We start from the raw sequence: 11,965 nt of genomic DNA on the forward strand, positions 1-11,965 counted from the left end.
AACACAGCCAATGAACTTATGTACACCTCTACACTTGGCACGCTCTTCGATTTCAGTAGCTGCAGTTCTAGAGATCTACAGATCTTGGTTTTCTCTCCTCTGCAGCTGTTTGTGGGTCTATCCTTCCCCTACGAGGGTCCCGCCCCCCTGGAGGCCATCGCCAATGGCTGCGCCTTCCTCAACCCCAAATTCAACCCGCCAAAGAGCAGCAAGAACACAGACTTCTTCAAGGGCAAACCCACGCTGAGAGAGGTAAGCGTTTCTCCTCTGCTCAACAGGTAACCTTTAAAAGCTGGGTTTGTTCTTCCTAACTTCCACTCTCTCTGCAGCTGACCTCTCAGCACCCCTACGCTGAGGTGTACATCGGTCAACCCCACGTGTGGACGGTGGATATAGAGAACTCTGCAGAGGTGGAGAGGGCCATCCGGTCTATCCTCAGCCAGAAGGTAAACACACAAGTAGACACGAGAGGATGGAATGTAGTCAGTCGGTTAGGAAATGGTTCAATATTGTTTAATGCCCTGATTTCAGTTCCAGTCTCTTATTAAGTATCCTTGTTGTTTCATTGTGCTTTATAGCAAGTGCAGCTGCAAAGGAATAATATTTTTAAGTGATTGTTTGGAAAAAATACAGTTTACAATTTGTTGGAGCTCATATGGATGTAATCAGAGTCCATGTATGATGCAAAACCTCAAAAGAGACTCAATTTACTAATTACTATTTTACTCATTACTAATTTATTATTACATCATTAATATTGTATTTATTTCAATTCTGAGTTAGAAATTATTTTTAAGATGATGTCCAATGTAAAAACAAGGGGACATCAATAATATAAACTGTAGCAGACAGTTTACAAACACAAAACATTATTGGACATGAAATCATTGGAGGCATCCAGATATACAAATAAATAATTTACACTCACAAATAATTACATACATGTGCTGCTGTTAAGGACCTTCTGTCCTGATTCATCTGCTAATTACTTCCTCATATAGGTTATAAAATATCAGACAGCAGCGCAAAATGGTCACAACTTCGCTCAAACCCAATGATATTCAGAACAACAACAACATTCAGATTCAGAACAATGGCTTTGTTCAGCAGACAAGCCTGCGGAGCCTCATATGCTTTGTGATCCGTGGCGAGCTGCAGCCTACCAGGCTCCAGCTTGGCTCGTGCTCCTTCCCTCCCCTCTCCTCCTCCTACTCGTCTTTCTCCCTTCACACACAGTCACTTAGTGGCACCACAAAGCTTCAGTTGTTGGTCCTCTCTGCTTGAAGTTTCAGACTCTGGACAGGACTCAAAAGATGACATACAATGAAACAAGCTCATGCAGAGTGTCCTCTGCTGACACTTCTTTGACCTGTTGTTTGTTTGTGTGATCAGATTGAGCCCTACCTGCCATACGAGTTCACCTGTGAGGGGATGCTGCAGAGAGTCAACGCCTTCATTGAGAACCAGGTACTGCCTCCATATCTGTCGCCTCTGCATGAAGTTAGCTGGGTCATTCAGGGGCCGGAAATACATTTAAACACACAAGTCAACCCTGTCAACACACAGATGATGGGTCTGGATAGGGCTGGAACGTCCTGGGAAGGTTTTATTTGTTTGTTGAATTTGTAAAAGTTGACAACTGTATGAAGCCCCTACAGGGACATGAATGAACAGCTACAATCTCACATTAAAACTATATAAGATAGTATATTCTATGATGTATTTCTTTAGCTTTGTTGATGTATATGTCTAAATGGAATAAGTCACTCTTCATCCCTGAGGCAGGACAGATTTCTAAAAATATCCTCTTAGCACCTGTACCTGACTTTGTTGATGTACCTTGCCTATTGTTGAGGTGGTCTGCAGTACTGATGTGTGTGTGTGTGTGTGTGTGTGTTGTGTGGTCAGGACTTCTGCCACGGTCAGGTGATGTGGCCCCCGCTCAACGCTCTGCAGGTCAAACTGGCTGAGCCAGGACGCTCCTGTAAGCAGGTGTGTCAGGAGGAGCAGCTCATCTGTGAGCCGTCCTTCTTCCAACACCTCAACAAGGACAAGGACCTGGCCAGGTGAGTGGGGCGGTGGGAGGGTGGGCGGTGGGCGGAGGGCGGTCGAATTTTGCCCCGTCCTCACACTTCAGTAAAAGTTCAGCCGCTCGTGCTTCTTTTTTTTCACAACCCCCTGCTTCCATCTCTCGGAAAGCCCGGGGAGGAGACACACCTCCACCAGTCCGCCGGGCACTCAGACTACTTCTCCGGGCGCTTTTCAATTCGTACTTCAAACTTATGACTTTTATAAGAATCAAACACAAACTCAATCAGGACTCGAACCCACGACCTCAGAACTGCTGACCAGGCTCCTATCACCCTGAGCTACTGGATCTGACTGTTACTCACTGTTTCTTTCACATTTCACTCTTTTCAACCTCAACACTCCAAAATTAATCAAGAATCGAACCCACGACTTTCAGTCTTCACAGCAGCGCTTTATCTTCCTGAGCTAAACAGTTGGGGACAAACTTCTCTTTCGGAGAGGATTTCACTCTTTGTTTTCGTCATAAATCACATGAACTACCCAGGGTTTGAACCTGCAACCTCAGACCTGCTGACCAGCCCTCTATCAGCCCAAGCTACTGGATCTGACTAATACACACAGTTTCTTTCACATTTCACTCTTTTCAACATCAACCCTTGAAAATCAATCAAGAATTGAACCCACGACCTCAAAACTTCCAGCCCTGCTTTTACCTCGCTGAGCTAATTGGATGCAACAACTTCTGCGTCTCTCACAGACCCTGGGTAGTTCAGGTGATTTTTAAACCTGATGTCCAAAACAAAGAGTGAACTCCTCTCAGACACAAACATTTATCCCCAACTCATTAGCTCAGGAAGATAAAGTGTTCTTTTGAAGACTGAAGGTTGTGGGTTCAAACCCTGACATCCTTTGTGTGGCTTTTGAAGTTACTTATCCAAAGGAAGAAGTGAAAAGCCTGCAGACGCGCAGGTGAAGACTGTCAGGTCAGATAGCGCAGCGTGTTAGAAGCTTGGTTAGAGATTCAGAGCATGTTGGTTCGAATCCTTTGTGTGGCTTTTGAAGTTACTTATCCTAAGGAAGAGGTGAAAAGCCTGCAGACGCGCAGATGAAGACTGTCAGGTCGGATAGCGCAGCGTGTTAGAAGCTTGGTTAGAGATTCGGAGCATGTTGGTTCGAATCCTTTGTGGGCCTTTTAAAGGCCAACACGGAAACTGAAAACTAAAAAGCGCTCGGAGAGAAGGTTTGAGTGTGAAGGGGACTCGGTGGCGCGGTGGGTTTGTTCGTGACCGTTGAAGGTACCAGGGGCGTAAGCACCTGGTTCGAATCCCGCCCGTTGCCAGTACCTGGAACAAAGGAACAATCCCGCAGTAGTGGGGTCGGGGAGGAGGAGCGTTCCTCCCCGGCATTTCGGAGAGATGTACGGGGTGGGTTATGGTACAGAAAACTAGAAAAGGCTGAAGTCTTGCAGCGGCGGGCGAGTGGAGGCAGCGGCGGGCGAGTGGAGGCAGCGGCGGGCGAGTGGAGGCAGCGGCGGGCGAGTGGAGGCAGCGGCGGGCGAGTGGAGGCAGCGGCGGGCGAGTGGAGGCAGCGGCGGGCGAGTGGAGGCAGCGGCGGGCGAGTGGAGGCAGCGGCGGGCGAGTGGAGGCAGCGGCGGGCGAGTGGAGGCAGCGGCGGGCGAGTGGAGGCAGCGGCGGAGCAAAAATGTTGGAAAAATTACTTGATTCTTTTGTATGTATGTTCCTGTAAGGATTAGGTTCTTGTAATGTAGTTTGGAATGTGTGGATTGGTATGTTTTTGTATGTAGGTCAGAGAATTATGTATCTTAGGATTTTGTGTCTTTATGGTTTGATTTCTAGTTTTTCCATCTTTGTAATTTATGTTATGTTTTGTACTTTAACTTGTATATTTTTAGAGGAGATTAAACCACCTCCAAGGTTTTTGAATAAGTAACATAGGAATGCAAATGTCTGTTATTGGGCAGCTGACTTAACTACTTGTAGTCAACTAAGATTGGAAGAAAGACAGTGTTTGATTCCCCTTTATTGGGACAGGAAGTAGAGTTGACACAGTTGATGATACCTCCTGTGTACTCTGTGTTGTTCCTCCAGTCTGATAAGTCAATGTCAGCTGTTCCAGCTATGACCAGCTCCAGCTCCCTGGCATGAAACACAGACACCAGCCTGGCATCCACCACCTGGACAAAACACAGTGTGGTCACATCTCCTGCAGTACATTCAAAGAGGCCACAAGTTATTGCGCTTTCAGTAAGCTTTTTTCGATTCCCGCCGAGCTGGTGTGGCGGGCCGAAGGGGAGCTGTGTCTCCTCCCCGGGCTTTCTGAGAGATGGAAGCAGGGGGTTATGAAAAAAAGAAGCACGAGCAGCTGAACTTTTACTGAAGTGTGAGGAGGGGGCAAAATTTGAACGCCCCTGCCCCTCAATCAGTTTTGATTTGTTGATTTCATTATTGCCAAGAAAAGTCATCTCATGACACATTCCAGATTTAGCAGGTCTAAATCAAACTCCTGGATGACTTGATCTGCAGAGATGACAGAGGATAGAACAACCAGGGTCAAAGATTATTCTGCAGTGAAGTGGTCAACTTCCAATAGAGTCAGAGAACAAGATGAAACATAATGTGAATGAGATTTGGGTGGAGTCTTTAACTGCAAGTTGATGATTCCTTAATAAGTTAGTCAAACAACCTGCAGATTCTGTTACTTTCAATATCAACTATTAATGCATTTCCAACTTTAATATTATTATACTTGAGATGCATGTCAGGATCTGGTTATTATGGACACAGATTCATGTATCATAGCAGTGACACATACATTGGCAGCTGTAAACACTAATAAAAACTTTACTGAACATATGAGTAGTTAATGTTTATAATTATCAGAGAACGTTACATATGTTTCCCAAATATATCCCCATATAAATGAGATGTCTACTTCTAGTAGCTTTATGAAGTTCATGAGGCGTTTTAGACACAACAGGTTTACATTAATTTGTTGTCATGTGGAGTGGTGAATTATGATTAAGTGATGCAGCGTCACATTATCACCACTGGAGGGAGCAGTTAGCCTGCTACATGAGACTCCTGACTGATGCAGAGGAACATCTTACCTGAAGACTTCTTACAGTGATGATGCAGTTAATTATAACATATTCACATTCTGTCTCACCGTCAGGTTCGGAGTGGACTGTCAGACGGTGGAGTCGAGCGCTGACACCGTGGTCCCAGCCTACAGCTCGACTCGCCACCACTGTATCTTCCAGTCAGACCTGCTGCTGTTCAGCTGCGCGGGCGCCCACCCGTCGCTGCAGCGCATCTGCCCCTGTCGCGACTACATGAAGGGCCAGGTGGCGCTGTGCAAGGACTGCCTATAGCAGCAGCACACGGGCTGACAGGAGGAGGGGGAGCTGATGGAGGATTGGCTGAGGGGGGATGAAATGACGTTGGAGCAGCTTATTGAGACTTTTTTGGGGGGGAGGAAGCTGTCTGGACAGAAACATTCACAGGACCGCTTCTGTTCATCATATTTATTGTTTTCAGCTCCTGGATGTGAAAGCAGCCGACCTGAACATCCGTCACCCCTCTGAATCACCAGCGGTGGCGCTGCGAGTCCGAGAAGAGATGTAAAATTACTTGAATCAACAAAGGGAGTGGGTGTTAAACTTTAAACTCGCAGCTGATGAGCTCTCCTGGCAGACTGCACACATCAGTGACTCACCCCTCTGACTGACAGCTGCCTGGCCCCGCCCCCTACATCCACCTGAAACTGTTTATTCTTTAGGTAGCTTTGCACTGGACTGGCATGCCTGAAGGCCCCCACACACACACATACACATACATACATACACACACACACAAACACAGGCTAACAGACGAGCTAAAGAAGAACCCAGTTTTACACTGTAACAACTCGTTCCTCACTTGTGGACTAAAGTGACGGAGCGGACATGTAACGTAGATATTTGTATCATCTCCTGACACGACTTCAAGCGGTCCTCATCCCCCTTTACAGACAGGAAGTGCAGATGATCAAGTGTGTGTGTTTCTACAAATGGCCAGTAGAGGAACTGTTTCAGCGCACCATCCGGTACTACGCACACACGCCGAGAGGTAGCTAGAGCTGTCGTGTACGGAGTCACCATGTCGTAGGATGTCGTGACGTTGTGTTGTAGATAATAGGCCGTCATCAGTAGCCGTGGTAACACCTAGATGCATCGCAGCTGAGGCCAAGAAGCCCGAGGAGACACGTGAAACCTTCCCGAGATGTTTGTCTTTTACATACGCAAAGTTAGAAACTACAAACTACAAACTACAACAACAAACTACAAAATCATCTCCCACCCTCCTGACAACGGCTGTAAATCCTTTCAAGCAACATAAACATGCCAACGAAGCGTCCTGCAAACGCTTAAAACCTCACGTCTCCTTGTTTTCTTTGGATAATCATTAGGATTTGAATTTGACAGAAGAAAATGAAAATAAATTCTTGTGGTGAACGAAAAAAGTTCACTACGTTAATCTATTTGCAGAGGTTTAACAAGATATTAGTAACACTGTATATTGTTCATATGGGTTTAAAGTTGCTTTTTTATTTATTTTGTATACAGATCTTTATCGCTGTGTTTTGCTGGAAATCTGTTTTTTTTATTTATAGAAGGGGTCCTATTCTTTTTTTTCTTTTTATAGATTTTTATTTATGGAGAGTAATTTAAAACAAAAAAAAGTACGCGTGCTTATCTTCAAGTGTGTGAGCGAGCGAGAGAGAAGGAGGCTTTGTCTGCTTCTGTTCAGCTTCCAGCAGTGATGTGAGGAGAAAGCGGCAACAGTGTGTCGACTGCAGGAGCGAGTTACACCCTGATGTGGATTCGTCTCTAGATTTGGGGCACGAATCGGGACAGAAAAAGTTGTTTTGTAAGCACATAAATTAAATTTTGTTGAGGACTTATTATCAGTCAAATAATATTTTAAAGCCGGATCTTACAGATTGGAGTCACGCTGTTTTTATCGACAATGTTTTAACAATAAAAACCTGATTTGATATTTTATTCCTTAAATGGCTAAAAATTATAATAGGGTTTGGTAAGCTACAGATTTTTAACTGCAGAAGAAGAATCACTTCCTCTTCCTCTCATCACTGCCTCTTGAGGACGGACAGCAGCAGCCTCATACACTCTGTGCTTTGATTTTTAATCAGTTTCTTTGTTTGCACAAATACAGCGGCAGTGTACACCCTGTACTCTCACTGTCATGTCAGACTGGTTTATGTTTTGTTTTTAAAAACAGGTCGGTGATCTGCTGCCAAGTTAGTGTTTTAAAGAACATGATGTGCCTTTTCATGGTTAAGTTTGGTTCTGTTTTAGTTATCAGCGTTCAGTCCCAGATTTAACTCCACTGATGAGATAAAGTCTAAATCACTTTAAATATTTAATCTAATTTTATCTTAAATCTGTTAATTTATTCAGTCCAGGCCTTGTGCTTTGTAAATTTTGGTGGAGTTGCTCAGGAAAAGGACTCTGATTGGTTAAGGATGAGAGAAGATAATACCAGTGTTAGCCACCAGGCTCCTGTCAGTGGATTCACAAGTTCTACAGTAATCAGATTACCTGATCTCAGCAGCAGTGTGTTTTCAGAAACATTTGGTGTCCTTTTTTCCTTTTCGATAAACTCTTTCTAGTAGAAGCTGTGTATTAACTCGTGTGGTAGCACATGTACTGTATGTGGTTTTATTGCCTTAAACTGATCGATTGAAGCCGACTTTGACAGTGATGAAGGAAAAAGTGTTCTTTCATCTGAATGATAAGGTTTGAGATATTTTGTCATTTTGTTATTGTCAACAAAGGTTAGTCTGTCTCTATAGCCTCTCTGTGGCTCCCAACTACAAGCCCTGGATGTACATCTTTAAAAAATAGCTCACATATAAAGTTTGATGTTTTAAAAATGCTCAATGGTTTAATATGATAAGCTAATTATTACTCAATTAAGAGGAAGTAGCACATTTGTTGGGGACTATTTTCAGCTGTGGATAAATCCACATGAGCTGCAGAGAATATTTGAGCCCAGTCAAGCCAGCACAACAGTGGCTCACTTTATTTTTCTTTCTCCTTTTTGTTGACAGTAACAGAGGGAGGGAATATCGCCGCACTCGTACATGTCACAGTTGGGAATGGTTCAGTCCAGTTCACGCTAGAAATCTAAACAAATAGTGAAACTTAGCTTCTCCATAAAAATTTAGCTTTTCCATAAAAAAGGCAAAAGAACATTTTGAACTCCAATGATGCATCTTAATAGTTAGACCAGTGACGTGTTTCTCTTTGATCAGCTGTTCAATCTCTGTTTTGTTGCTGTAGAAGCCTTATTTTCTTCATGTTTTGTCAGCTGTATTTGAAGCATGCTGTCAGTCAGTTTGGGCTCAAGAGAAAAATCAGCTGCGACTGGAACTCAGAGCCATCAGCTACGGATGTGTTCACACGTTTGTTTGTTTTTTTTCTGTTCACCATATCTGTCTTTGTTAACCTCAGCATCGAATGTCTCTATTGTAAAAAGAAAAAAGAAAACATGCTACTTACAGGTGTACAAACATGTATCGAGCTGTCGTTCAATCTCAACCTTGTTCGCAGCCGTCAGTCAGCAACTAGTGTCTGAAACAAGAAGTGTGAGAGGTGACGACTGTGGTCTGAGAGCAGCGAAAAAAGGTGAAGAACGCAATGACAACATTCTTTTGTTTGTTTTTCACAGTCGTTGACGAGTAAGAGGGATATAACTTTATTTTTAAATAAACATTTTTTCTGTGACAAAAGGCTCCGACTCTGGTTTAATATTTGTTTTATATCACAGCAATACAGATTCAGTATTTACAGTCGGCACAGAGGAGTACAGCTGAGTCCCACAGAGAGAGAGAGAGTGTGTGTGTGTGTGTGTGTGTGTGTACATATGTCCATCTTGTGTGTTTCATTAAGTCGTATGGATACAGAGGTACCTTTGCGCCACAGTGTTGAGCACAGATTTGCCTGTAGAGCACATAAATGATCCTTTTGGAGAAATTATAACCACACAAAGAATAATTTAGTCTGAGTGTGTTCTGAGGGTTTTAGAGGGAACAACAGGGAATCTGAAGACAAATGAGTTGAACTGAGCGATCAGATACTCTGAGCACAGTGTTGAATGTCGATCACAGGAAAATTAATAAGTATAACTAAGATATAACTAAGTAAATCTACCAAGTTACTGTACTTAATCACAATCTGAATAAATAATGTACTTTTGAGTCAATACATTTGATAGTGACTAGTTTCAGTAGTTATTGAATGATAAATATCTGATTCAAGACTTGTCCAGACGGGTAATCAGCTGACTCACAGTATACAGCATCTATATACATGTAAACATATATATTATTATTACATTTAATATCAAATTATTATTCCTATGGGTGACTTTCACTGTTATTAAAGTAATATTTTACCACTATAGCTTTACTTTTACTCAAGACTGACTTTTGTGTACTGAATTTAACGACAAAACAATTTATGTGCTTCCAAAAGTATTTCTCTGTGCTCAATGTCTTGCATGCTTACACATTTTTGGCGCAAAACTGTACTCAGTATAGCCTAAAAACACCACTTCTGTATCAAAATAAGTCTTTAAATGTAACACAAATTAACACCTTAGTGTGCTGTATAAACTGGTCTCACATCACAGTGTGTACATTCAGTTACAGCCACTGCAGCAAACACAGACTTGAGGAAAACCTATGAATACTGATTCTTCCCCTCCCGCCCTCTCGGACCAATGACAACCCAGACCGCACCTGATTGTTACATTCACGTTCCACAGTCAAACACTGATCAGTAAGATTAAGGCTTTGGAGCTAAAGATGAGCACAGAAACAGTTTGGTGAATGATTTGAACATGTTATTCCATACTGATGACATACTTCAGTAAATAACAGCTTCCCTGTCCATGCTGTGCTTCAGTAAACTCTCAGTTTGTGCTTTTTCCAACTGGCAGCACGGGAATAAAGTAAAGCCAAGCTGATGATCTGCTAACATCAGAACTAAATACAATTTCTCATTAAAAAAGCTTGTTGTCTTTTTGTTATAAATTCACCAGTGAATGATTAACATCCATCTGCCTCATTACTCCTTTTTACTGCTCAAGTCAAACAAAGTTAAATCAGCAGTGGTCCTTTTGAATCCCAAAACAAACAGCAGCTCTAGATAAGAGAGGACACATGTTGATTCTGGAAACAATATCGAGAAGACAAATATTGACTTGTGTGTTGTCCGAAACAATCACTGCAGCGACGGCTCAAAAACTGTAGTGTTTGAAACGAACATGATCCTGCAGATGCAAACGGATTGGGCTCAGTCTTACTGTTTGTCAAGTTTTCTACCAAGCAGTGGCAATCCTTCACAGTATGATATTTAAATATTTCATGAAAAAATCAAAGAGCTCTAAATCACAGCAGATGTGTTGTAAACCAAGTTTCCTGCACACTGTCAGCACTCATTTCTGTATAGATGTGTGTCGGTCCTGGTCAGTTTTCAGGCACTGAGACAAGAGGACATTAATTTAATTACACTACAAGGTTACAAACCCAACACATGAATACTTAGACATGCACACAGATCATGATCAGTGGTGGAAACAGAAGGATGCTGCAGAGGCCAAGCTCCCCAACCCTGATGCAACCAATACCACAAACTGTCTAACAACTTGTGCACGGATTACATCCGGAACAAAAGGCAACCAAAACAATAGCTGCAGTCCAATAGTATGGTACCTTGATGGAAAACACCACGAGGTCAACAAAAGTCTTTCATAAAGACATAGAAAAATACCTCTGCCTCACGACAACAATCACTCCTTTCCTTTTGTAAAGGATAGGCCAGTGTCCCCCTTGCTAATAGGAGACAAGAAGGGAAGCATTTAAGCACCTTTCTTTAACACTCAGAGAATTCAACTAGCTCTTGATTGGCTGCCACCTACATGTGTCTTGGTCACTCCACCCAGTTGAGAAACTTCCTAAACAAAAATACTACCTGACTGCAGACTCAAGATGTTGTCTCATGTCACAGTGAAATAACAACCGCTCCAGCCTGTAGACAGTCACCAATTACATGAACAGTGCTTACCCTTTAATGAGGACGAAGGCTGCTGCTCTTCCAGGATTCAAACGCAAAAATAATGTCTGTGGAGACTCTCAGACTGTGTGGCTGTCACCTGCCTCTCTGCTGACTGTGTGGAGAGCCCAGCTGAACCAGACCAACTAACGAGCCTCCACTGTCAGCAGCAAACTGTCTGAGGTTGAAGCTGAGACACAAAACACAAGCTGAACTCATGTTCATGTTAAGGTGTTTGGCTTCTCTTCTTGTTAGTTGTTGCAGCTTTTGGCTCCAGCATAAAGTCGTGGTTTCATTTTGTGAATCTTTAAAAAACTCAGTGCTGACAGTGTGCAGGATTTAGACGTCATCTTGTACCTTGTGTATCACTGACCTGTCAATGACTTTAAACCAGGAGCAGTTTTCTGAGAGACTTACAACAGTATTAGATAACATTCATTCATTTATATATATATATATATATATATATATATATATATATATATATATATATATATATATATATATATATATATATATATATATATTATCTAATATATATATATATATATATATATTCACACATGTGGCAGGTACCTCTTGTGGCCATCAGATGGCGCAAGATGTTCATGTACAAATTATAATCTGGATTTGTCATCTAAATGCAATAAAAAGTGTCAAGCAGATGTAATGTGAGCTAATTTTGATGATGCTTTTCATCCTGCAGGACTGTAAGATAGTGTCGGCATTACGTTGAGACGGCACCCAATCAGGCTTCACTGTGTGTGTGTGTGTGTGTGTGTGTGCTTATAAACC

General features: G+C 42.5%; 1 protein-coding gene and 2 long non-coding RNA genes across 4 annotated transcripts in view; 1 reads left to right on the forward strand and 2 right to left on the reverse strand.

Annotated features, from left to right (window-relative positions):
• mgat5 (alpha-1,6-mannosylglycoprotein 6-beta-N-acetylglucosaminyltransferase) overlaps positions 1-6,348 on the forward strand; it is an 83,273-nt gene extending 76,925 nt beyond the window's left edge. For both annotated transcript variants that reach the window (XM_037091489.1, XM_037091490.1), the window contains 5 exons: positions 106-252; positions 330-446; positions 1,393-1,467; positions 1,909-2,066; positions 5,224-6,348. In XM_037091489.1, coding sequence (XP_036947384.1) covers positions 106-252; positions 330-446; positions 1,393-1,467; positions 1,909-2,066; positions 5,224-5,422 — 696 coding nt within the window. In that variant the 3' untranslated portion in view covers positions 5,423-6,348. The remainder of the gene's footprint in view (positions 1-105; positions 253-329; positions 447-1,392; positions 1,468-1,908; positions 2,067-5,223) is intronic.
• Positions 4,054-5,353, reverse strand: LOC119015492. Its single transcript, XR_005073359.1, has 2 exons — positions 5,218-5,353; positions 4,054-4,225 (listed from the first exon to the last, which is right to left on the reverse strand). It is a non-coding gene; the product is annotated as an uncharacterized LOC119015492 (long non-coding RNA).
• A 2,049-nt stretch (positions 6,349-8,397) lies between the features above and the next one.
• On the reverse strand, positions 8,398-11,613 carry LOC119015491. Its single transcript, XR_005073358.1, has 2 exons — positions 11,183-11,613; positions 8,398-8,686 (listed from the first exon to the last, which is right to left on the reverse strand). It is a non-coding gene; the product is annotated as an uncharacterized LOC119015491 (long non-coding RNA).
• Positions 11,614-11,965: the final 352 nt, after the last annotated feature.

Source organism: Acanthopagrus latus, chromosome 24, assembly GCF_904848185.1.
Source record: "Acanthopagrus latus isolate v.2019 chromosome 24, fAcaLat1.1, whole genome shotgun sequence".
Taxonomy (NCBI): Eukaryota; Metazoa; Chordata; class Actinopteri; order Spariformes; family Sparidae; genus Acanthopagrus; species Acanthopagrus latus.